The following is a 24,345-nucleotide window of genomic DNA, read 5'->3' as shown; positions in this document are numbered from 1 at the left end:
GTCTTTGAGGTGTCACTGAAACTCATGTTGTGGGACTCCCAGGTAAAGCTCCCAAACCAGGCCTCACAGCCCGCAGCTCGGCAGCCGCAACGCAGCACTTCCCCAGACCTCCCAGCCACCCTCTGGCCAGAGAGCGGGGCTCGCACCAATTGCCCCAAATGTTAGAATGGGCCTCATCCTCCTGAAACATAGTATTTGTTGGGGTACTTCCAGATGTAAGTGTCAGAAAACCCAGCTCAGAGAGGTTTGGACAGTAAAGCAATTAATTGGCTGCTAAAGGAAACCTCAGGCCAGGGACTCCATGTGGAAAAAGGACCCAATTTCCTTCTGCCCCTCCGCACGGCTACCTGCAACGTCCTCCTTATCCCAAGGCAAACTCCCATTGTTGTTGTAGCATAACTGACTGCCAGTGACCTCAGAGCCTGGGCTTTCCTCCCCATCCAGAAGGGACAGACAGCTTCTGTCCCAGCGTTGCAGCAAGAGCTTGAAACACATTCTGACTCAGCCTGCTGAGGTCTGATGCTTAACCCTTGAAGTGGTGACTGCAGCTAAACAGTCAAGGGGCTGGCTGTGGTGCCGGGGGAGGACCTGCCACCGTCCAAGTCAGGGCTGTGCCCAGACACTAATGCATAGACAACCTTCGGAAGGAGGAAGGGAGGAACAATTACTCATTAGAATCAAGACGTGATTTGAAAGCTATAGAGGGATGTGCATCTTAAGGTTCTCTAACCTTTGCTGTGTTCCCCCAAAGTCAATAACAGCTGTAATGTTAAATCTGGTAAAGGGGATTTCCATCCCAACCAGGGGGCACTCGCAGGAAACCAGACATTGCTCCCATGGAGGCTGGTACCGGAGGGATGGAGGGACACACAGAGCTCTAGGGACAGGGCTCGCTATGACCCCTACGGCAGCAAGAGGCATTGCCACCAGCCTGTCGTGGGCATCACACTCACTCAGGAACTCCCTTTCCACTTCTAACCTCCTTCTATCGCTAACAAGTAACTTTACTCCTTTTGGTTTTCCACCTGCGTATGCATGTGTTCTGCTGCCTGGGAGCTTATAAGCCATAAGCCAGCTTTGTCAGGACCCCTGCTTCCTGGTGGCCTCATCACGTGTGTCTTCTCAAATGCCGTTCTATCTAGGAATTGCCTGATTTCTAGCAGTTTCAGGTAACTGGGTGGTGAGCTGGACTTTGGATGAAGATTGCAAGAGAAAGAAAAAAGTCAAGGTATCTCTTGGATGGAAAAATACATGAAGATGATTCTGACGCAGGAAGGAGTCTGTTTTGCCAGAGCAGGAGAGCACATTCAAGATGGTCCAGAGAGCAGTGAAGTGAGGAGAAGGGAGTGGCCCTGGTTTACAGCAGGTTTAGAAATAAGGATCTGTTGAAAGCTTTTGAGCAAAGCACTCATCTGGCCTCTTCGTTTTTCCTACAGCCAAGTCAGCTTCATTGTGAACCCTTGCTTTGCTTTCACCCAATAGCCAGATACCTGCTGTTCTCAATCTCTCTCTCCATTTGTTCCATCATGCCTGTTCTGGGTGAATCATGTTGGGCTGGAGATCAGAGGTAAGGAGCAACACTCACCTCTGAGACATACCATAGGCCGTTGCCCTACTGATAGAGCTTACCAGTCATTCTCAACCCTATCCAACTCAAGTGTCCCCTGTTATTTTAAGAAGTGTCTCAGTAACTTTCCCTTTGCTATTTTGAAATGAAGTGTGTACATAGCATGACTGATCTACATGCCCAATGGTATGAGATGAATCTTAGCACACCCCAACTCGTATGGCCAAGTCCTAACCCCCAGTACCTCATTCAGAATGTGACCCTGTTTGGAGGTAAGGGCTTTAAAGAGGTAACTGAGTTAAAATGAGGTCATTGTAAGAAGAGGAAATTTGGACACAGACACATACAGAGAGAAGACAATGCAAAGACCCAGGGAGAAGACGGCCAGTGACAAGCCAAGGACAGAGGCTGGGGACAGATCCTTCCCTCACAGCCCTGAGAAGGAACAACCCTGCCAACACCTTGGTCTCAGACTTCTGGCCGTGAGAAAATAAAGGTCTGTGGTTAAAGCCACCCAGTCTGTGGCTCTAGCAGACGAATGCGATCTGTGCAATGCCTGCATCGTGGTATCAAGCAGTGAATGGAACAAATCTGTAACGGAGTATGTATTTCCATGAGGATGTGCTCAAGCACAACGATACCCAGAGATATAACATTGACACCAACAGTGTGCACGCAACGGCTCTGAGGCACTGCCGAGCCCAAATGTAGGCTAGTACAGGCAGTTGCCCAGGTGCCAACCCACACACGACATTGCGGGCAACATTACCATTGGAAGCAGATTTTCTCCAGGGGTGGAAAACTCTTGGTAAAGTTCCACACGAAACAAAGAACAGTCTTCCCTCAAATTACATGGTAGTTACGTTCCTGGAAAATTCAACAAATACGCTATATTTTATTCGTAGCCCAGAAACAGGTTCTAGATAAACACAGTTTGCATCTGTGTCAATGTCCTGGGGAACAATTGAAAAACACAGACAATTCTTCATTTTTCTGTAGATGTCGCAGGATGTCAGGACGTCTAGCAATCCTGGCCTACATCCCTCATTGCCAGGAGGGCATTCGGTCATCATGACAATCAAAACCGTCCCTTTATTTCCAAAATACTCCCTAAATATTCCCAAAGGAGGAGGGGTACCACTTTTGTTGAGAACCAGTGAGATACATGAAAATGAAAGGTGTAATTTATGGCAGTCTCCGGGTGTTGGGCCAGCCCCACCTCCACGGGCTGCCAGAACACCTCCTGTCTGGAGGCCATGACCTGGGGACTGGCTCATATGGGACCATGCAGCAGGCTTCTTCTCAAGCCTCAGTCTTGACACTGCCCTTAAGTCCCATGTGTTAAAAGGATCTTTTGTTTACTTGAACCTCAGAGGCTTCGAGGTAGTCCAAGTTTGGTGGAGGCTAGCAGCTGCAGGCCTGCCTTTCTCTGTGTGTGTGTGTTTTCATGCGTGTATGGCATGTATCTAGGGCTAGAGAAGTGCCAAGGCACTGTGGTGACTCTAGAGGCATGGGGGCAGGGGGCAGAGCACAGCCCCAGAGAATCACCCTGGCAAGTCCTACTGCTCACTTCCCTGCTCCTGTTTCTCCATCATGGAACATTCACTGCTGGAGAAAATCACAGGACCCAGCAGAATGGTTCCACCAGAAAGCTTGGGCTTCTAACCGCCCCCGGGGCCCTCAGCGAGGTGTCAGTCCTCCCTCTGCCTGCCACCCGAGCACGTTTCCTAGTATTTGCTCTCAGTTTCCATCATTCTCCCGACCACTCACGTCCCACCCTGGTGTCTCAGGCTCCAGAAAGACTTCGGTATGTTTTATTAAGATAGTCGATAATACGTCCAAAAGAACTTTCATTCTTTTCATCCCTGAATTTCTTTTCCTCTTACACAACAGGAAGAAAAGTCCACTCGTGCTGCCTAAAGTGCCCCCCAACCCCACACCATCACCTTGCAACAGAACAAGCTTCATTGGTCAAAGAGCCCAGGTTTCTGACTTTCAAGTGCCTGCTCTGTCGCAGGAAGAGCATCGCAGGAAGCCATGCTGTAGGAGTTAGAATGCTTTGGGTGCAACTAGTAGAATCCAAGTTGAATGCACTTCAGACAGAAAAGGGATTTTACTTTAAGGGGTCAGGGATGTCCCAAAAATCAGAGTGTTGGAAATACAATGGGTCTCAGGAAAGGACTTGTTCAGAATTGCAAAACCACGGGCACTCCCCTCCACCCTTCTTTGCTGCTCCTGCCTGCTTTGTTCTGTGTTTCCTATACACTAGCTCCCTGGGAATTCCTGTCCCCAGGGCAGAATCCTAATCCCAGGACAGAGAACCCTGCTGGCCTAGTTTGGATCAGGTCCAATCACCTGGCCAACTTCAGCTAAAATGGCTTGAGACAAGATTAACCCTCTTACTTGAAAAAACTAAAAACAGGAAACAGATTGTGGATATCAGGGAGCCCAGGACAATGATCCCTAAGAGAGGGACAGACGGGAGGGCTTATGATTGCCCTGGCTTGCTGCCTGGGGAGTTTCCACATGGCAGCAGCACCAGGAGAGGACCCAGTGAGAGGCCAGTGGTTTCCCTCGGGTGAGAAGACTGAGTTGAGAAGACAAGAAGCCATGGTGGCCAGAGGATACCGGGGAGTAGAGAGCTGGAGAAACAGAACTGGATTCCTGGAGGATCTCCTTGAGTCTTTAGCTGAGTACTGATCAAGAAACTACTGGAAGCAGGGAAAGAGCGACCTAAAAGGAGCAGAGGGAACACTCCTGTGAGCTGTTGGGAGGCCTTCGAATAGTTTGTTTCCATCAGTCAGAATGGTAAGACTAGGAATCCACAGGTGTCGAGTAGAGGGCTCAGAAGAGCATCATGTCAGTGACTGGGAATCTTTAGTCCTCAAGACCATTCTGGTTCTGCCAACAAAGGTTAAAAGCAAACTCAAAAGACTCCAACCGTGTCCAAGTGACTTAACCACATTCCAGAATGACGCTCATGAATACTTCTGGGAATACAGAAATACCCAGCACCCAACAAGGTAAAATTCAGAATCTCAACATCCAACCAACTCTCTGGCTAAAAGGAAAGATACAGAAAAAAATAATAATAATAATAAGAGGAAGGAACACCGTTTTGTCTATATTACCAGTCTATGAATGTCAGTCATCTCCTCTCCCACCTTATGGCTATTATTATTTTCTTCTTTACACTCCCAGATGTTCTTTGGTTTACTTCAACGGCATCCATTACTATTGTTATTTTAAAAGACTTTGCGAACAAATGCATCCTTAAATGAGAGTACCATACAAGAGAAATTTCTGCTGCTCTTCAGAATGGATGCAGGTCTTTCTCTCCCTATTTCCTTTGCTCCTTCTCTTCCTACCTGTCTCTGCAGAAAGCCCTCGCTTTCTTTTCTTGAACCCCTGGCCTGTCCTTCCCTTTGCAGGCCATTTCATATTATACGGAATGCGTGGCTAGCTTTTTGGTGAGAAACCTTGTTACTGTCTTTGATTTTCTTTCTTTCTTTCTTTTAACTGGCAGATTTTAATGTTTCACGTGTACTTCTCAAAGACGGAGTACTCCTCACCACCCACCCCCTCCCTGGTAGTTCTGTCTTTGGCTCTGCCCAGTACGCAGCCCCAGCACAGGGGTTGGAGGGGGTCGGTGGCCCCCTGCGGGTGAAGGCTCCCCGGGCCCCACACTGTCTTTGCCTGGACCCCACCTGCCCCGTCCCCGGCAGGCAGAACGGCAACTTCGGCAAACACATACGACACCTTCACTCTTCGCGTGAAATCGCTTTCTGGCGTGCAGTGGGACCAGCTGAGCTCCCCAGGGTGCCGATGAAGTGAGGGGAGGTGGAGGGGAATCGAGGGAGCGTGAAGAAAGCCCACGGAGGGAGGGGAAGAAGAGATACAGGATCGAAGACCGGCAGGAAAAAAGGACACTCAGTAAGGAGAGGGAGAAGCGCGAGTAAAGCAGACCCCGTGTGGACAGGGGCAGGAGAGCGCGCAGAGGAGGCGCGCGAAGGCTGAACGCGCAGGCTGTCCGACCGACCCCGGCTGGCAGGGGTGCGCGGGCGCGGGCGGTGCGGGACGCGTGCGGTCCGAGCGCAAGTCCCGGGGATCTCGTGCCCCTGTCCGCAGCCGCCAGCGATGAGCGAGGCGACTCGGGTGTGTTCGGGCTACTACAGCCTCAACCACAGCTTCGTGGAACCCTTCGAGTGCCCGCGGAGCGGCGAGGGGGCCGCCCTGCTCTACTGCTGCGGCTTCGCCGACCTCAAGTACTGCTGCAGCGAGCCGGGCAGCTACTTCCCCTACAAGCACAGCTATATGTGGAGCCTCAGGTGGGCAGGGCGGCGGGCTGACGGCGGGCTCTGGGGTGGCGACGAGCGGGGCCACCCCGGGAGTGGCAGGGTCACCTGCTCGGGTCGGGGCCCTCCGGAAGGACATGGAGGCTCCGCGGGCGGGTGAGGGACCCGCAGAGAAAGCGCGCCAGGCTCAGAGCTCCCCCACTCCCCCCCACCCGGGACGCGTTCGGTGCTGCCCGGGTCCCGCGAGCGTCAGGCTGTGGCCGCCAGAAGTGTGAGTGGGCCCTGGCCCCCGGGCGAGGCTGGCGCCGGAGGAGCGCGGGCTGTGCGCCCGCCGGGGACCAGTTCCAGGCAGGAGGCTCAGCCCGCAGAGAGAAGACGCGCAGATAACTTGAGGAGTTTTTCATTCTCTTTTTTATTTGTTTGGGCTTTTGGTGCCTTGAATAGAAAGGGAGCGACTTTGGGACTCATTTTAATGTGTTAACCGAGGACCAGAGTGTTTAAAGTCTCTCTGAGGGTGAGAAGGAATCAAAAAGGGGTGTGTGTGTGTGTGTGTGTGTGTGTGTGTGTGTGCGCGCTCGCGCCAGCGCGCGCCTGTGTGTGTGTCTGTGTGTGCGACAGGACTTTACAATTTGCGCTTTTCAGATGATCTGACACTGACCCAGAACCGAACTGGAGACCCACAGGCAGGAAAGATTTTACTCTCTATAACACATACTCTGTAGAACCTTTTTCGGCATAGCCCTTTCTTAGCACCTCAGCCACTCGGCCATTACGGGAAAGACAAGAGACTTTCTAAGGTGGAGTCTTTCTTGCCTCTTTTTATTATGATGGGAATTTACTCATTCCACCTAGTATTTACGCAGATATTTTCATTGTGAAATGCTTTCTCCACCCCCCCCCCAAGATTGCAACCTTTGAACTTGATTCTTTGATTTTGCCTGGAGAATGAATGCGGAAGAATTCCAAATCCATCTTCAATTGTTTCTCACAAACCTATTAGCTTATGCGTGACAAGAGAGAGACTGCTGGTAAGCAGAAGGGTGTTATTTCTCTAATCCTCTAGCATGATCCAGAATTTGTCACACATGTCCAGTCCACAGCAAGTGACTTTAAATGCTATTTCTTGAGGCAATAAATTATTTTTTCAAGATGTATTGCTAGCGTCAAAAAAAGAAATTTCAAAAGGAGTGCCACATAACCAGTAAGTTTGGCTAACATTGTGTTGTGCCAGAGTGGGGCATAATCTTGGAAAATAATGGCAGCTTATCCCTCTCATTCGGAGAAATAATCAGTATTGCACTGGTATATTATCTGGCCTGTTGGAAAATAGCATAGTAACCCAGCTCTGAGTCTTTCAAGGTGTTAATAATGACGGCAGCACCTTGGACAGAGGCTGGCAACTCTTAAGTCAAACTCGATTTGCAAAGTGCCTGGAATTCTCGGTTCCTTGAATAGTTCCAAAGTGATAGGCAGCAGAGCAAAGGCTTATGAGGGCACAAAGAATGAAGAGCTCACTGGGGTCTTCATTCAGCACGGACACAACGGACAGTATGGCTCGGTTCCTAGGACCTACAAAAATCATTTCAACTGAGAGCACCATTGGTAATGTTAAACCTGGGGATGTTATCAGTTACTGAGCATTGAGAACACAAAGGGGAGGCAAAAATTCAGTGCTTCATTTCCCTCATATTCTTTACTCTCCGCCCAAATTTAAAATAGTTCAATTGAGCAAAATATTCTCAAAGTCACTAGCATTCGTTCTGAGATTCTGCAGCTGCTGGAGAAAAGCAGAGCACAGGTACCCCTAGGGAGTAAGCCAAGGTGCTAGGTAGGAGAACTGTGACATGAACAAAGTTGCAGCCTCAGACCCCCCATCCCCAGGGACTGGAAAGAAGACCACCATCATGGTGCTGTGAGGAAAGGATAAGGCTCTCTTTCTTGTGGCGGGCCCACCACAGTCTTTTTCCCTCTTCCAAATCCCTAACCTCTGAGGGCTTTCTTTCATAACCTGCTTTAGGGCCTAGGAAAATAATGCCTGTTGCACAGGGCAACACATAAGTTCAGTAAGTAGTTGTGAAAATGACTGTTTTAGGAGATTCCTAGAGTTTTGTCTTTAAGCAGAGTTTTGTATGCAGGAAGCAAAGCTTCTATAAAATGGAACTGTAACACAAACTGTCTTTCAAGATTATGAAGAACCTTCTTTCATTATAACAGAAAGCAGAAAGAGCATGTTCTGTTTCTCCTACAAATCACATGATGGGTTTTAAAATTGTGTACATTAAAAGCTCACAATACACATGTGGAATTTAATTAGGTTGACAATCTTACTTTTAAATTGATTAAATTACTTTTTTTACTTTGAGCATTTTTTAAATAACAGGTTCTCATTTCAAGAATCTTTCTAGATGTGTGGCAGCCTAGCTGTCTTGTACAGCAGATAATGTTAATGAAGTGGATTATGTTCCCCTGTGTCTGCACCTAGTCCTAACCCTCCCTGACGCATGGAACCTATAAAAGTTAGCTTTGATGTCAACAAACATGAAAGACAACTTGCCAAAGCTGGGGATTCTCGCCCTTGGAAGAGAGCCCAGAAGAGAGGGCAAACTCCAGTTTAAATGCAAAACATATACTGACTCTAGCCACAGAATTATCCAGTCCTCACTGTGTGCAGGGCTCGGGGGACTGGGCTGACATTAAGAGACCAAGCACAAGTATCTTTGGAGGTCTGACTCCAAGTCTGTGGCCAAGGAAGCAATCTCTAAATGGCAGGGGCCCTTATCTTCTAAATCAAGGATAAAAGGGATGAGCTTGAGCACCTCACTTTTAATTCTGTTCTCCCTTTTTTCCAGAGCTCTAGCCTCCCTAGTCAAATTCTCCCCTCCTTCCCTTTGGTACTTGTCAGACTTGTCAGGGCCCTAATCTCTAGGAAATAGCAGAAGCCTGCAGGCAAGCCAGGACAATGATGAAGAAAAAGGTCATTACTTTTTATGACCATTTCAATGTTGATTACTTTTCAGTGATGATTATACTATAATTTACTTTTTTTTTTTTTTTTTTTTAAGAGTTGGCGGGGAGGGAAAGAGAGAACCTCAAGCAGGCTTCTCACCCAGCCTGAGCCTGTCTACGGGCTCCATCTCACCACCCTGAGCTTGTGATCTGAGCAGAAATCAAAAGAGTTGGCCGCTTAACCGACTCAGTCATCCAGGCACCCCTCTATTTACTATCATTTACTTCTATTTACTATAAGCTAAGTGCCGTATTCAGAGCTTTTAATATGTATGCCCAGCACTATGGGAAAGTCAACAGAAGTATGTGCTCTTGAGCAGCTTAAAATCTCTTTATGTGTATTTACCTACCCACACATACTTTGGATTCGAGAAAGTAAAGTACATATGTTTGCTTCTTAGTCTTTCAAGATAATTTTTTTCCAAGCTCCTTTTCCCATTTAAAAATATGAAGTTCACAGGCTTATGAAAACTGTGTTATTTCTCAAATTATTAGTCTTATAGATAACTATATCAGAAAGAATTATTACAAAGTGAATGCAGAGAAAATAATATCAGATATACACTTTTTTTTTTTTTTGAGAAAAACACAAGGGTTTCTTCTTTAGTGCCAGAAGCCATTGGTGTTATGCTCTTTTAGAAAGGAAAAACTCAGGCTACACCTGAGTGTTATATAAATTCTATAAACATTGCTTTCCTTTCTTCTTTGTTGTAAGAGTTGTGGTTTTGTATATTAGTAAGTGCTATCTTCCATACGTGTCTCCAAAAGAAAAGTTCTCCATTTCTGGTAAAAATTTGCTTCACTACTTTTGCACTGGTCATTATTTTTTTTTTTCATCTTTTGTAGGTGAACACAATTTTTCCTTCTAAAATATACTAACAGAGGTTTCTTTGACCGAAATAATTTTAGACTTGCCTGAGAGAATGATGTGACTTTTCACCTGCCATATGAGTTCACATGGTTTTCCATACTAATGTTAATATATAAATGTGTAGAGAAAATAGAAGAATTTGAGGAAAGCAAACGTTGACCTGTAGATTTCCATCAGATACTGTTTATACTAAAATAGAGTTTGGTGAGGAATGACTGAAGCGAGGACGAACAATCTTCAGACCTTCTCTTTAGTGTATGTGTAAACCATTTTGTGTGACAGTGAGAATGTTCTTCCTGTTTCTTCAGCATCGGTGCCCTGGTTGGACTGGGAACTGCTGCCCTGGTTCTACTTGCCTTTGTCGTCAGCGTCTGTGTCCTTTGCTACTTATTCCTGTCGACAAAGCCTCAAAGGTTAGACACTGGCCTTAAACTTCAGCACCTCGAGGCGTCTTCCACTCAAGAAGGTAATCTGTGTCTATTATCTGCAGCCAACTTCCTGCACTCTATTCAAGAGAAACACCCGTCCCTGGGTAACCCACCATCCTGTGAACAATGAATGTTTTTTAAAAATTCAACTCATTATATGCCTTTATAGAAATTCACAGGAAATTAGCCGTTCAGGGTGAAAGACTTTTGAGAAATTGGGCCAAAGGATAGAAGAGGGGCAGGATGTAAATGTTCTCATGAAAAACCGCCCATGGATCCAATAAATCCACTCTACTATATTTAAGGCTCTTAGTTATAAAGGTTTTAGCCTCTTGGAGTTGTTTGTGGTAGAGCCAAAGAAGTCGAATAAATAGAGGAGTGGAATATCTGATAATTAATTCTCAGGGTTGCCTTGCTCTAGATGGGTCAGTCAGTGGTCAGCTGGGTGTTCGCCTGCATGCCTGAGGGCTGCAGAATTCAGAAGAGGCGCCTAAAATATTTCAGAGGTATACAGAAGGAATAGAAAAACAGGAAAGGTAAACAGAAGACCGTCTTTGTTCTTGAACAGATTACGAACTAGGTAGGCTGTGAGCATGCGCGGGGGCACGCATAGTGACTATAAAGTAGAAAGAAATGTTTTTGTATAGTTTGTGGGACTGTGTCTCATCATCTCAGTTACAAGGTGCCACACAAATGCTAATGGTTAGCATTATGAAATTCAGTCAGAAAGAATGGTCATAATTTTTGTGATTATCAATTTCTGTTAGTGTATGTAAAAAGCAGTAGTCATAAATTTCGAGATATAGACTGCATTTTTAATAAAAATTTAGAATCTATAAACAGACTACATACAGGTGCCTATGTACACGTATATATTTAGAATAAGAGACACGTGCTCACTAACTTCTGTTCAAAAAGAAAATGAAGGGGCGCCTGGGTGGCTCAGTGGGTTAAAGCCTCTGCCTTCGGCTCAGGTCATGATCTCAGGGTCCTGGGATCGAGCCCCGCATCGGGCTCTCTGCTCTGCGGGGAGTCTGCTTCCCTCTCTCTCTGCCTGCCTCTCTGCCTACTTGTGATCTCTGTCTGTCAAATAAATAAATACAATCTTAACAAAAAAAGAATATATTAAAAAAATAAAAGAAAATGAAGAAGTTTACTTTAAAAATTTTTGGAAAATCACTTGCTTGGATGCTGTCTTTTGCTGAACCCTGAAACTTATATTTCTGGAGTACATGCTCTGTGACCTTATCAAATACACTGTCACTGAATGATCACATTAGCTCTGCTTTCTTTTTCTGTAGAGCAGGTGTCTCTCAGAGGGCATCTTGTGTCACAGAGCAAGAGGCCAAGGTCCCTTGGCAGTTCTTTTCTGAAGCACCGTTAGGAACTGTGTGGCTGAATCGGCAGGATATTAGTTGAATTTAGACCAAAGGCTAAGATCCTATTTCTCCACAGGCAAAATGAAGCAGTGGCTTAGAGACTACCAAATCATTAGATCATAAAATCAATTTTTAAAATTTTTAAAAATTCTTTTAAATTTTTAAATTCTTATTTAATTTTAATTTTTTATTAGCGTATAATATATTATTTGTTTCAGGGGTACAGGTCTGTGATTTATCAGTCTTACGGAGTTCACAGCACTTACCATAGCATATACCCTCCCCAATGCACAAAATCAATTTTTGTTTTTAAATTTTCCTATACATAAGAATCACCTAGGAAGTTCGTTAAAACTGCAAACTCCAGACTGCATTTTAGAACAAATAGCTTCTCTTCCCAGCTAAGTAAGCCCTTGCTCCCCTGCTGTCTACTCTCCACAAAGCAGCCAAAGTGCGCCTATTACAAGCTAAGTCAGGTATTGTCATTCTTCTGCTTAAAAACCCTAATCCCTTCCCATCTCTCTTGTTAGATACAGAAGTCTTACTGGGACCTACCAGGGCTTCTGGGGTCTGCTCTTTCCACCTACATTTCTCTCGTCTCCTATGCACAGACACAGTAGTCTCTTTGATCTTCCTTGAAACTCCTCTGCCTCAGGGCCTTTGCATGTGCTGTCACCATTGTCCAGAAGGCTTTTCCCTCAGATACCCATATGCCTTTCGCTTTCTTTATATCTTTACTAAAAGTCACCTTCCTAGGGAGTTCGTCCCTGGTCACCATATCTGGCTTTTAACTCCCCTCCAACGTTTCATACACCCTTCCTGTTTTATTTTTCTCCTAAGCATTTGGGACTAATATACTATATATTTTAGTTATCTATTGTGTAAGTTTTCTCCACTCCAACTGGAGAGTAAGTTCCTAGAAAGTACTCATTTTCACTTGGTTCCTCGCTACTGTATCCCTATGGCCTAGAACATGTGACAAGGTTTGCTGAATGAACTGAATGGGTGGTACTACACCTTTATGGTACATGATCACAGGAGCATCTTTCCTGTCCCCTCTAGAGGCATCATACAGTCATTAAATGTCTCCCCTATGCCATGCATTGTGCTAAACAGAAGTTGGCTGTTTTTCCTGGTTGATCTCAGGGACTGCCCCTAAATGTTATTTCATGTTGGCTCTGAGACCTAGCAACAAAATTAGTTGGCTTGTGGATTCAAGTATTGTAGCCTTACTGCTGCTTAGCTAAGGAGATCCATTAATGCACTTCTGACGTCATTAGAAGAAGCTCCTTTCTTGCACGAAATGTCTCCTCTCAAAAACATTGTGTTTAGGAGGCCAGCAAAAACTCAAGACACCTTTCCTGAGTGCTTGCTATTGACAAGGTAGGATTTCAGACAATCACTGCCTTCCTGCTGCTTTCCAGTGAGGTGATTCTGATCCATTGGGTTGATTTTAACCAAAGCAGATGCGGTAGAGAGCCCAAAACAAAACAGGTAATCAAAATGTCACTGAAATAGGGAGAGAGGATGGTTTCTATTTGAAAGTGACCCGTTGGGGCGCCTGGGTGGCTCAGTGGGTTAAGCCGCTGCCTTCGGCTCAGGTCATGATCTCAGGGTCCTGGGATTGAGTCCCGCATCGGGCTCTCTGCTCATCAGGGAGCCTGCTTCCTCCTCTCTCTCTGCCTGCCTCTCTGCCTACTTGTGATCTCTGTCTGTCAAATAAATAAATAAAATCTTTAAAAAAAAAAAAAAGAAAGTGACCCGTTAAAGTGAAAATGCTGTGGTGCTATTGTGAACTGTGAGACGCTCTGCTCCAGTGATTCTCCCACCTGGGAATAGGTTCCAGTGCTCTAAGTATTAAAAGCAAGACGTCTTTCTTCCACCTAAGGAATGCCTTCAAGGTCAAGGATAATAAAATATCTGCAGAAGAACCAAGTAGGTAAACATAACATCAGAGGAAACTGATTTCATCTTCTTTCAAAATGATTCATTCTTAAGAGTCAACCTCCCATTATTTTACATTAATTTTTACAATTGAGACTGTTTTCATTACAGGCAATTTGGATGGCCCGAAGGGAAAAATGTTTCTGTGCACATTCTAAAACTGACGCAGGGCACTAACCTTTTCTGTTTCTATAAATGACAACCATCTAAGTCTAAAATAGTCTAATCTTAGGTGGTTTTGCCAAGGTTTTTCTTTTGTGTATCTTTATTCTCTTGGTCATTTTTTAAAAAACATTTATTTATGAGAGAGAGTGAGAGCATGAGTAGGGGGAGGAGTAGAGGGAGAGGCCTGAGGGACAAGCAGACTCCCCACTGGGGATGGAGTACAAGGCAGGGCTCCATCCCAGGACCCTGAGATCTCGACCTACTACGCCGAAGGCAGATGCTTTAACTGACTGAGCCACCCAGGAGCCTGCTTCTTTTTAATGTATACAATTTAAGCCTTTATAGGTTTTGAATTGATCCTGAAAAGAGCAGGCCAGTGGGAGGGACCGCAGAGTTTCACTGGGCTACCTCCAGGGCTCACTTTGTGCACAGGAACTGTCACTAAAAAACCGATTGCCTTTAAACTGTGTCCCATTGTTATTTTCTTCCCTTTTTTTGTGTTTTGTTACGCATGTTTCCAATGCCAGTGTTTAAAAGAATCCCCTTGCTTGTCAGTTGTATGGTTCCAAGAAGATGGCTGTGGGCAGGGCCTCTTCTGGAGTAGACACTCTTGAGGGGGAGGACTTATTTCGTAAGATGTGTAAGAATGAATGGCTAACAAAGAAGTAGTCTGAGGGGGTGAATGTACTAGATCCCTGCTTCTCAAGATTTTCCTCAGGAAAATCCTAAAAGGTGGATGAGAAAGGAACTTTTACCTCCAGAATTCCAGGGGCTACACTGAAAAGGCTTGCCTGAGACCTCTGAGCTTTAAGTTATTTCAAGTTCCTATTTTATTTTATTTTACTTTTTTCCCATCTTATTTTTAAAATTTACATCATTTTTTCAATTTGGCTGAATGTAATGGCTTGTTTGAGTCTAATAACGTCTTCTCCTTCTCATATCTGAAGAAAATTGGTGCTCCGGGAAAATCACGCACATCCAGCCTGTGGTTCCGAGTACCCACTGACACTCTGGGGGCGCGGAGCGGTGTGGAGGCCTGTGGAGAGGGGCTGCTGGAAGCAGGGTTCTAGATGGAAATTAAAAGAGCAGACATCAGTAGAGCTGCTTGGCACCAAATAAAAGAATACAGTTGCACAGAAATAACAGACAACTCCAAGCCCCTGTATCTGGTGGGCTCTTTTGTAAAGGCAGGCGATACAAATGAAAACAGGTAAGCAAATGCTCACAAAGGTGCAGCTGTCTGGGAGAAAAACATAAATTACACATGGCGTCCTGAGAAACCACATCTGAAGATCATACAATTGTTTCTTCTGCCCAGGAACAAAACATGACTCGGACTGGCTCCAAATGGCCTGCTGTATTTTTTTCTTCTTGGAAGAGTCACCTGGAAAGAATAACCTCTCTTTCAACTCACTTTTATTGATGGAAAATTAGAAAATATAGAGAAACAAACAAACAGTGTATTCCGTGGCCCCACCAAACAGAGATGAGGGTTGTTAAAAACACGTTGAATTCTTCCATGGATTTGTGGTATGCAGCTCTACATATATGGGTATAACAAAGTGGGGGAGGGGGTGAGTCTAACGCTTTTTTTTTCACTGAACAGTATCAGCATCTTTATTTGCCAATAAATAAATGCCTTTGCCATAGACTAGTTCCACTTTAATATCCTGATGGAGTGCTGTGTTTTTTTTATTCTTCTATTTCAATATAATTTTACACTTCCAGAAAAATTGCAAGAATAGTATAGAAGGTTGTATACGTCTCCTCAGATTTACTTCATTGTTTTTTGGTTTTTGTTTTTTTAAAGATTTTATTTATTTATTTGACAGACAGAGATCACAAGTAGGCAGAGCGGCAGACAGAGAGAGAGGAGGAAGCAGGCTCCCCGCTAGCAGAGAGCCCGATGCGGGGCTTGATCCCAGGACTCCAGAATCATGACCTGAGCTGAAGGCAAAGGCTTTAACCCACTGAGCCACCCAGGCGCCCCAGATTTACTTCATTGTTAATATTTTGCCTCATCTTCTTTACCATTGACTTTCTCTCAAGGCATATTTTCTAAATCATTTGAAAATAATTTGCAGATATCATGCCTTTTAACCATAAATATTTCAGTCAGTGTTTCCTAAGAACAGGATTTTTTTTCCTTACATACTTACAGTATGTTTATCAAAGTCAGGACATGACATGTAACACTGAAACAGTAATATTATCTGATCTGCAGTTCATATTAAAATTTTGCCAGTATCCTTAATAGCAATGTTTTTCTCATCTAGGATCTAGTCTTGGAATTCGTTGTCATATTTCTTTAGCCTCCTTTAATCCTCAGGCTTTCTTTGTCTTTCATGATCTTGACATTTTTGAAAAGCAGAAGCCAGTTATCCTGTAAAGTGTCTTTCAATTTGTCTGATATTTTCTCATGATTGGAGAGAGATAATACGTTTCAACAAGAATACCACAGGAAGTCATAGTCTCAGGGCATCCCATCAGGAAGCACATAATACTGGTTTGTCCCATTAGGGGTAATGTGAACTTTGATTCGTTGGTTAAGGTTGTATTTGCTGGATTAACACATTGTAAAGTCACTATTTTCTCCTATTAATTCCTAAGTAATCTGTAGAGAGGTACTTTGAGACTGAAAATATGCTGTTCCTCCTCAAACTTTCATCCACTCATTGATGGCTCTTGATTGAGGTTTTTCATTCAAAATTTCAAAACAATTTTAAAACTATTATTACAATAGTTCTAAAATGGCGACTTTCCAAGCCCCATATTCCTTTGACGTTGGTTGTTTGTTATTCTACTATAAGGAAGAGCTTTCCCTTCTCCCTCTTTATTGACCTATTCATTTATTTTTTTCAGATCAGTACAGACTCAGATGCTTTGTTTTAAAATATTCTATGACTGTCATTATTTATTCTGATCCTTACATTGTCTCAGATTTGGCCTGTGGGAGCCCCCTTTAAATTGGGTCCTTTGTCCTTCTGAAATGTGTCCATAATTTTTTGAGAACTTTTTGGCTTTCTGTAACAAAATGCTGTGTCACAAAATGTTCCAGGCAGCCTATATGTCCCCTGTTCCAGCCCTGGAATCTGACGTTTATCTAAAAAGCCAGGTTCATTTTAGTTGGGAACAGTATTTAGAAACCAAAATCCAAGTATACCATCTTTTACTATTGACTTTGAACTAGCTCATATATATAGATTTTTTTCATTACACCATACATTGCACAAACTAAGTATTTTCTTAGCATAAATCCCTGAGAATAGACTTGTTGACCAAAGGACAGGCACATATTAAAGGCTGTGGATACAAGTTGCTGACTGCCCTCCAGAAAAGTACTATTTCATATGTACTATTATTTCAAAAGATTTATGTTTTACTAATTTCCTTGAAAAAAAAAATTATAGTGTTTTATCTCAAATTAAGAGTGGGAGTAGACTTTTTAATTTATTTTTTATTTTTTATTAACATATAATGTATTATTAGCCCCAGGGGAACAGGTCTGTGAATCGCCAGGTGGGAGTGGACATTTCAATGGTTAAATCATTATTTCTTCTTTTTAAAACTATTTCTGAGTAATCTCTCCACCCAACGTGGGGTTTGAACTCTTGATGCCGAGATTAAGAGTTGCATGTTTTTCCAGTGGAGTCAGCCAGGTGCCCCGTCATTTCTTTTGTGGCATACTGTTGTTCATATCTTCTACATGTTTTTCTGTGGGGATGTACATTTTTCGCTGCTTTAAAAGAATTTACATACAGCAACTCTTTTCTGCATATATTACAAAAGTTTTCACACTTGTTTCCCTTGTAATTTAGTTTGTGCCAATTTTTCATTTATAGAAGTTTCTCCTTTTGTATTTTCTCCCTTTAGTTTCATACTTAGACAATTCTCACCTTTGGGGGCGCCTGGCTGGCTCAGTTGGTAGAGCATGTGATTTCTTAACCTTGGAGTTATGGTTTCAAGCCCCATATTGGGTGGAGAGATTATTTGAAAAAAAATAATACAATTTTTAAAAGTCTGAAAAAAAAAGGAAAGTTCTCACCTCACTATAAGATACAAAGATATTCACCCATATTTTCTTCTAATATATTTATTCATTTTTATGTTTAAATTTTTATAATGTGGAAATTTTAGTTTTGGTTTAAAGTATGAGGTAGGGATTTGTTTTTTTATTTTGCAGATGAGCCCACTGTCCAAATATCTATTGGATAATCCATCTTTCTCTTGCCAATTTAATATGTCGTAAACTGAATTATTATATATACTGTGATCTGTTTTTAGACCTTCTGCTCTGTGAATTTATCAATCCATTCTTAAGTGAAAATATATTTTAAAAATTATTCTAGTGGTATAATTTTAATATTAAAATATTAATATTAAATTAAAAGATAAAATTAAAAGATAAAAATTAAATTAAATTAAAAGATAAAAATATCTTTATCTATTTTAATATTAAAATTATAGGCAAGACTTTCTCCTCCCTCCCATTATGCTTCTTTATCAAAGTTTCTTGGCGACTCTTATAATGTTCAGGTTTCCAAATGAATTTTTGAGTCACCTTGTCAAATTTTTAAAAATCAAGTGGTATTTTGATGGGTTTTGCACTAAATGTATAGACAACTTTGTAGCCTTAACACCCATCCAACAAAACTCTGCTCAAAATTCTTATTGATTAGTCTGCCAAATTATTTTGTAATACCATTATTTGTTTCAGAAAGACTTTTAAAAAAAAGATTTATTTATTTTCGACAGTGAGTGAGCAAGAGAGCAGGAACAGGGGGAGGAGCAGAGGGAGAGGGAGAAGCTGACTTCCCACTGAGCAGAGAGCTGGATACGGGATTCGGCCCCAAGACCCTAAGGATCACAACCTGAGCCAAAGGCAGGCACTTAACCGATTGAGCCACTCAGGCATCCTTTCTAAAAAAAAAAATTGTTATTTTTTAATATTTATTCATTTTGAAAGAGAGAGCACAAGCAGTGGGAGGGACAGAGGGAGAGGGAGACTCCCCGCTGAGTGGGGAGCCCACCACTGGGCAATGGAGCTGAAGGCAGTCGCTAACTATCTGAACCACCAAGGCGCCCCCACAAAGCTTTTAAGAACTCACTGAGATCTTAGTAGAAGATGGGGTAATTTGAACTCAACAATAGAAAAGGTTCTGTGCCTCCTAAAGGCAACTTTCTACTTACAGTAACGAGTCCGTAATTTCCTATGACTGCTTGTTCCTAGATGTAGAAAATCAAACTGCTCAGCAGAGCTATTACCACATCAGTATTTGTGGGTCTTCGTCAAAGCTAAGGGTTAGGCAATCTTGGCTGATGTTGGAACCAAAGACCCAAATAGAAGCTAGTCTCTTGTTGTGAAATTCATTTAGAGGATTTTAAATATGAGCTAAGTTATTTGTGAGTTATGTTAGTCGCCGGTGGTTGGAAAAATTTAATAATGCAGAAAAGAAAAAGGAAAAAAAGGCCTGTGGTGGAAAAAAATAGGATAGGAAAAATATTTCTGGATAGAACTGCCTTTGCTCATTGATGGATGAATAAAGCCAAAGGGCAAGTCTAAGATTGTAGCTTTTACGATGAATTTTTAACTACATTTATTTGAGATACATACATACATACATATATATATATATATATATATTTTTTTTAAGATTTTATTTATTTGACAGAGGGAGAGAGAAAGCACAAACAGGGGGAGTGGCAGAGGGAGAGGGAGAAGCAGGATCCCCACTGAGCAGGGAGCCTGATGCAGGACTCAATCCCAGGACCCTGGGGATCATGACCTGAGCCGAAGGCAGTCACTTAACCAACTGAGCCACCCAGGTGCCCTCAGATACTTATATATTCTTAAGAAGACAGGGTCCTGCACAGGGTAAAGCACAATACATCAGCAGGTCACTGGGAAAGTTTTGCCCACTTCACCATTAACTTGGGATCCAGCCCCATGCTTCATATTAAATTTGAAGGGAGAAATATCCTCTTGCAGATCAAAACCACTTAGGGTACAGATTTTTTTTTTTTTAAAGATTTTCTTTTCTTTTGACAGAGGTCACAAGTAGGCAGAGAGGCAGGCAGAGAGAGAGAGAGGGAGGAAGCAGGCTCCCCGCTGAGCAGAGAGCCCGATGCATGTGGGGCTCAATCCCAGGACCCTGGGATCATGACCTGAGCCGAAGGCAGAGGCTTTAACCCACTGAGCCACCCAGGCGCCCCTCGGGTACAGATTTTTAAGGTGGCTTGTTTTCACTAGTCGGAACTATGGGATGAGCGGATTGTGTAGATTTTCCACCCAGAAGTAAAGTGAGCCAGCTAATTAGGAATTAGAAGCTGTGGTAGGACTGAGAATTTTACACAGAAGCTAGGGGGATGGAGGCAGATAATGGGAGTAATGCCTAATTACAGTTCTGGCCTGATACTCAAAGAGACAAAAACCTACAGGGGTCGCCAGCATTCTTTTGATATTTTGAAATGGCAGGCAAGGGCAGAGTTCATAGAAGTGTTTTAAGATAAATGGATTTCTGAGGACTGGTTCTAAAAGTGAATGCAAAATTTAACCATTATCAGAAAAAATCTATTGGTGCATTTCACGATGAGGATACGTGCAAAGATTGTTTGATGAATTGGATTTGAATTCTGGCAAAGGCCAAAGCTTTAATGTAAATGCCAGTCTGAGAGGTATAGGGGTATAGGATTAAAGGAAGGTTGAGATTTCCCTTTGATGACCAGACACCAAAAAAAAAAAAAAGAATGAGCAGCAAAAAGAACAACTGATATCAAACCCAGAAAAGACCAATAATGTTGGAGCTTCGCAGTCTGCATTCAGTAAGGAAAAGGAGGAATTAAATAAGGAAACCCTTTTATGTGTAACAAATCCCTTGGGAGCTCAATGGAATTATAGATTTCTTATTTAAAATCTAACCCATGTTGTAGTCCTGGGACAGAAAAAGAGGCTGCTGATTTTATCCTTGTTGGTTAAGAAATTAACTTCTATTTATCAAAGCAAAACTAGGAAAAAGTGAAGTTGCTCAGACTTTTCCTTCTGTCTCTTTTAAAGTTATTCCAAAGGGATACAATTAGCTGGACTCAATATATTATCACTGTAGCTACTCACTGCAGTTGTTTTTCTCTACGTCCAATTATTCCAATTTACCAGAAAGATGTACACTGAAAGCACCTTTGGGTTTTTTTTTTGTTAAGTTTTGAGAAGGGAGTCAACACTAGGGGTGTTAACTTGCTAATCAAAATTCCTGCTTCAAATGACATTGGTATGGTGTTTATAACAAATCTTTTCTTGTTGGCAAAGCAAACGGATTCTATTAGGGGGACTGCCTTACCTTAAAAAGCCAATCTAAGAACCTAGATATCCATCAACAGATGAATAGATAAAGAAGATGTGGTATATATACACAATGGAATACTATGCAGCCATCAAAAGAAATGAAATCTTGCCATTTGCAACTATGTGGATGGAACTAGAGGGTATTATGCTTAGCGAAATAAGTCAATCAGAGAAAGACAATTATCATATGATCTCCCTGATATGAGGAAGTTGAGAGGCAACGTGGGGGGTTTGGGGGGTAGGAAAGGAATAAATGAAACAAGATGGGATCGGGAGGGAGACAAACATAAGAAACTCTTAATCTCACAAAACAAACAGAGGGTTGCCGGGGGTAGAGGGGTAGGGAGAGGGTGGTTGGGTTATGGACACTAGGGAAGGTATGTGCTAGGTGAGTGCTGTGAAGTGCGTAAACCTGGCAATTCACAGATCTGTTCCCCTGGGGCTAATAATGGATTATATGTTAATAAAAAATTAAAAAAAAAAGCCAATCTAAGAAACAAATTTGTATCTACACCAATTAGAAGGATCCAGTAGCCAAGGGAATAAGAAGCTAGGGCTGGAGAATGGGTGTCTTTTTAAGTCCTAAATGAAGAAAAACCTGTAATACTGGAATATGGGTTGTTTTTTTTTTTTTTAAGATTTTATTTAGTTATTTCACAGACAGAGATCACAAGTAGGCAGAGGCAGGCAGAGAGAGAAGAGGAAGCAGGCTCCCCGCGGAGCAGAGAGCACAATGCGGGGCTTGATCCCAGGACCCTAGGATCATGACCCGAGCCGAAGGCAGAGGATTTAACCCACTGAGCCACCCAGGTGCCCCAATACTGGAATATGTTTTCAAGCCTTTAAATCTCAGAGGGCAGTAGATGGGTTAGAGAAACTTTTTCAGTTGCTGCCAGAAAATACATAATGGAAACTAGAGCGGTTAGAATGGAGATGACTTAGAGAGAACCCCTAAGTTAGGAAATAACCTCCTGAATTTATTTCTCATTTAAAAAAAAAGACGAAAACAAAAACTGTATGTGACAAGGTAGATAAAAATACCATGAAACGTGTTTGAAAGTCTTACTGAAGTATCTTACGATTCTAAGTATACGAAAACCTTAGGAAACAGGAAGGACTGGAATTAACCAACATTCAGTTCAGAATTCCAGGAACTCCAATAAAAATTTAAATTTTAGATGTTTAAAGAAATGCTTATGCAAGATGCAAAAGTCACCCAGATAATCTGCAACTAATTTACATCTTATATCCTTGATCTTTACCTGCTAGAATACTGAAGAGGACAAACAATGCTACACCAGTCAAAAATTAACCTATAAAAATGTTGTTTTTCTCATGTTACATGAGGAAGACAGTTTCAGTGGTCCCCACAGAGAATAAGTTCCATTACTTAAGTGCTTTGTAGCTAAATTTTCCTCTACTGTTTTTTAAAACTCCATTTTGCAAGTAAGTCAAGTCAAATGTATCAGTTTATTAGATTTTCATGCCAGCCTTTCCAGTTACTCCATTTAGCAGAATTATTGCTGACTGGTCATTGAGCTACTTGACAGGCTAGAAAATGTTGTGCCTATAACAAATTAACTTTTAAAAATCAAATTATATGGTTGAAACACTGTGACTGAATGTTGAGAAGGAGAACCTTTTCTTTCTTTTCTTTTTCTTTCTCTTTCTCTTTCTTTCTTTCTCTCCTTTCTTTCACCACCACAGAGGTTCAAGAGTTATAAAATAAAGCCATCTAGGCCCTATACTTTAAACTTACAGTATTTTAAGATGAGCTCAGAGAACAATACCACCCACATTTCAGTTCTGTGGGCATGATCTGGGAGCTAGAGTGAGACATCATTCTTTATACCTTATAAATAATATTGCCCTGTGAGTGCTGAATTCTGATGTCAACCCACAGTGGGGGTATTCTGATGGGGCCTGGGAAGCAGTCTGTACATTACTTATAAATGGGCAAAGCCAGGCAGCATGAACACACTGAAAGACGAGAATCGACTTATGCAAATAGCAAAGGGTAGAGGAAGGACCTGTTACTGTTTCTAATAACCCTCTTGGCCAGTGGGTCCTGCTTCCTCTGAGGCAAGTTCAGAGCGGATTTTTCTAAAGGAGACTAATTAGGGAGGAAGATGGTGGTAGGAACCAAAGGGCTGAGCCCTGAGGGACTCCTAAATCTAAGAGGCTGGGAGAAAAAAGGACAGAGGAGACCGAGAAGGAGACAGGAGGTGAGTCAAGAAAGGGTGGTATCCTGGAGGCCAAGGAAAGAAAATGCAGACAGCATGCAGACTATGAAGTGGGCTAGGGATTCAGAACCAGGAGAGCCTTAGCGACAGTGAGATTTATCTATTGCTTCTACATATTTATACATTATTTAAATTTGTATATATTTGTATATATTGGCAAACTAAACGATACAATTACTTTTCTTTTTTTAAAGATTGATCGGCTGATTTAGAGCCTCTCATGCAGACTCCACGCTGAGTGTTGAGCCCGATGTGAGGGGCTCGATGTCACCATCATGACCTGAGCCTAAATCAAGAGTGGGACGCTTAAGTGACTGACCCACCCAGGCACCCCCTTAACTTTTGTAACACTCATTCTTGAAGAATGATCCATTTCTTTGCTATAAACTTTAGTTTTTGTGATGAGCAAAGGTCCATATTCCTCTACCCTTGTACATCTTGGACTCATATTTACGTGGAATGAGTGAATGAAATTGTGGCACAAATGTGGTGTTAAATATTACATCTAAACAGATTATGATCGCAAAGCCTTAAGAGGGCTGCAAATTATTAAGATAAGCTTTAGTATAATTTTGTTCACTTTTATGCATAGGGATAGTCATACTTTTACTAAGTAACCCAGAAATTGTTGCCTTCTTCCCAAATGTGTAATTTCCTCCGTGAAAGCATGGAAGACAAAAGGGTAAGCATGGAAATGAAATTCTTACTTCTGTTACTAAGTGTTTCTCTAATTTGACTTTCAGAAGAAAATGTTCAAAACAACCTCAAAATGATTCAACTCTCACTCATCCACATAGCATTTTCAAGACATATTTTCAATATTGTTCCAAATGTATTGTTTAAGCACACAAAAAGCCAAATTTTATGTCATAGTTCCAGATAATTATTTCATTTTGTTTTGTATGTTGCAGGGAACCCAAGTAGGAAAACCAAAGCCCCCAATTCAAATGCAGCATCAAATTCAACAATGGAAACGTCCTATGAAGCTGATGATGTAATTCAAGATCCAAAAATGGATACAACACAAATCAAAACTGTGTATTATTAAAAAGCCTGTGTTGCAAAAGCTCACTGGAGAGATGGAGCAATACAAAGAAAGAATGCATTT

At 42.5% G+C, this 24,345-nt stretch overlaps 1 protein-coding gene across 1 annotated transcript; it reads left to right on the top strand.

Annotated features, from left to right (window-relative positions):
• Window positions 1-5,704: 5,704 nt before the first annotated feature.
• Window positions 5,705-24,326, top strand: SHISAL2B (shisa like 2B). The gene is made up of 3 exons (XM_032849769.1): window positions 5,705-5,895; window positions 10,048-10,205; window positions 24,149-24,326. The coding sequence occupies exons 1-3, from the start codon at window positions 5,705-5,707 to the stop codon at window positions 24,283-24,285; spliced, it is 486 nt and encodes a 161-aa protein (XP_032705660.1). The 3' UTR covers window positions 24,286-24,326.
• The last annotated feature ends 19 nt before the right edge of the window (window positions 24,327-24,345 follow it).

This window comes from Lontra canadensis, unplaced genomic scaffold (assembly GCF_010015895.1).
Source record: "Lontra canadensis isolate GAN:19392208 unplaced genomic scaffold, GSC_riverotter_1.0 scaffold4, whole genome shotgun sequence".
NCBI lineage: Eukaryota > Metazoa > Chordata > Mammalia > Carnivora > Mustelidae > Lontra > Lontra canadensis.
Note: the sequence above shows the minus strand (reverse complement) of the source record. Positions and strands in the feature narration are given on the sequence as shown.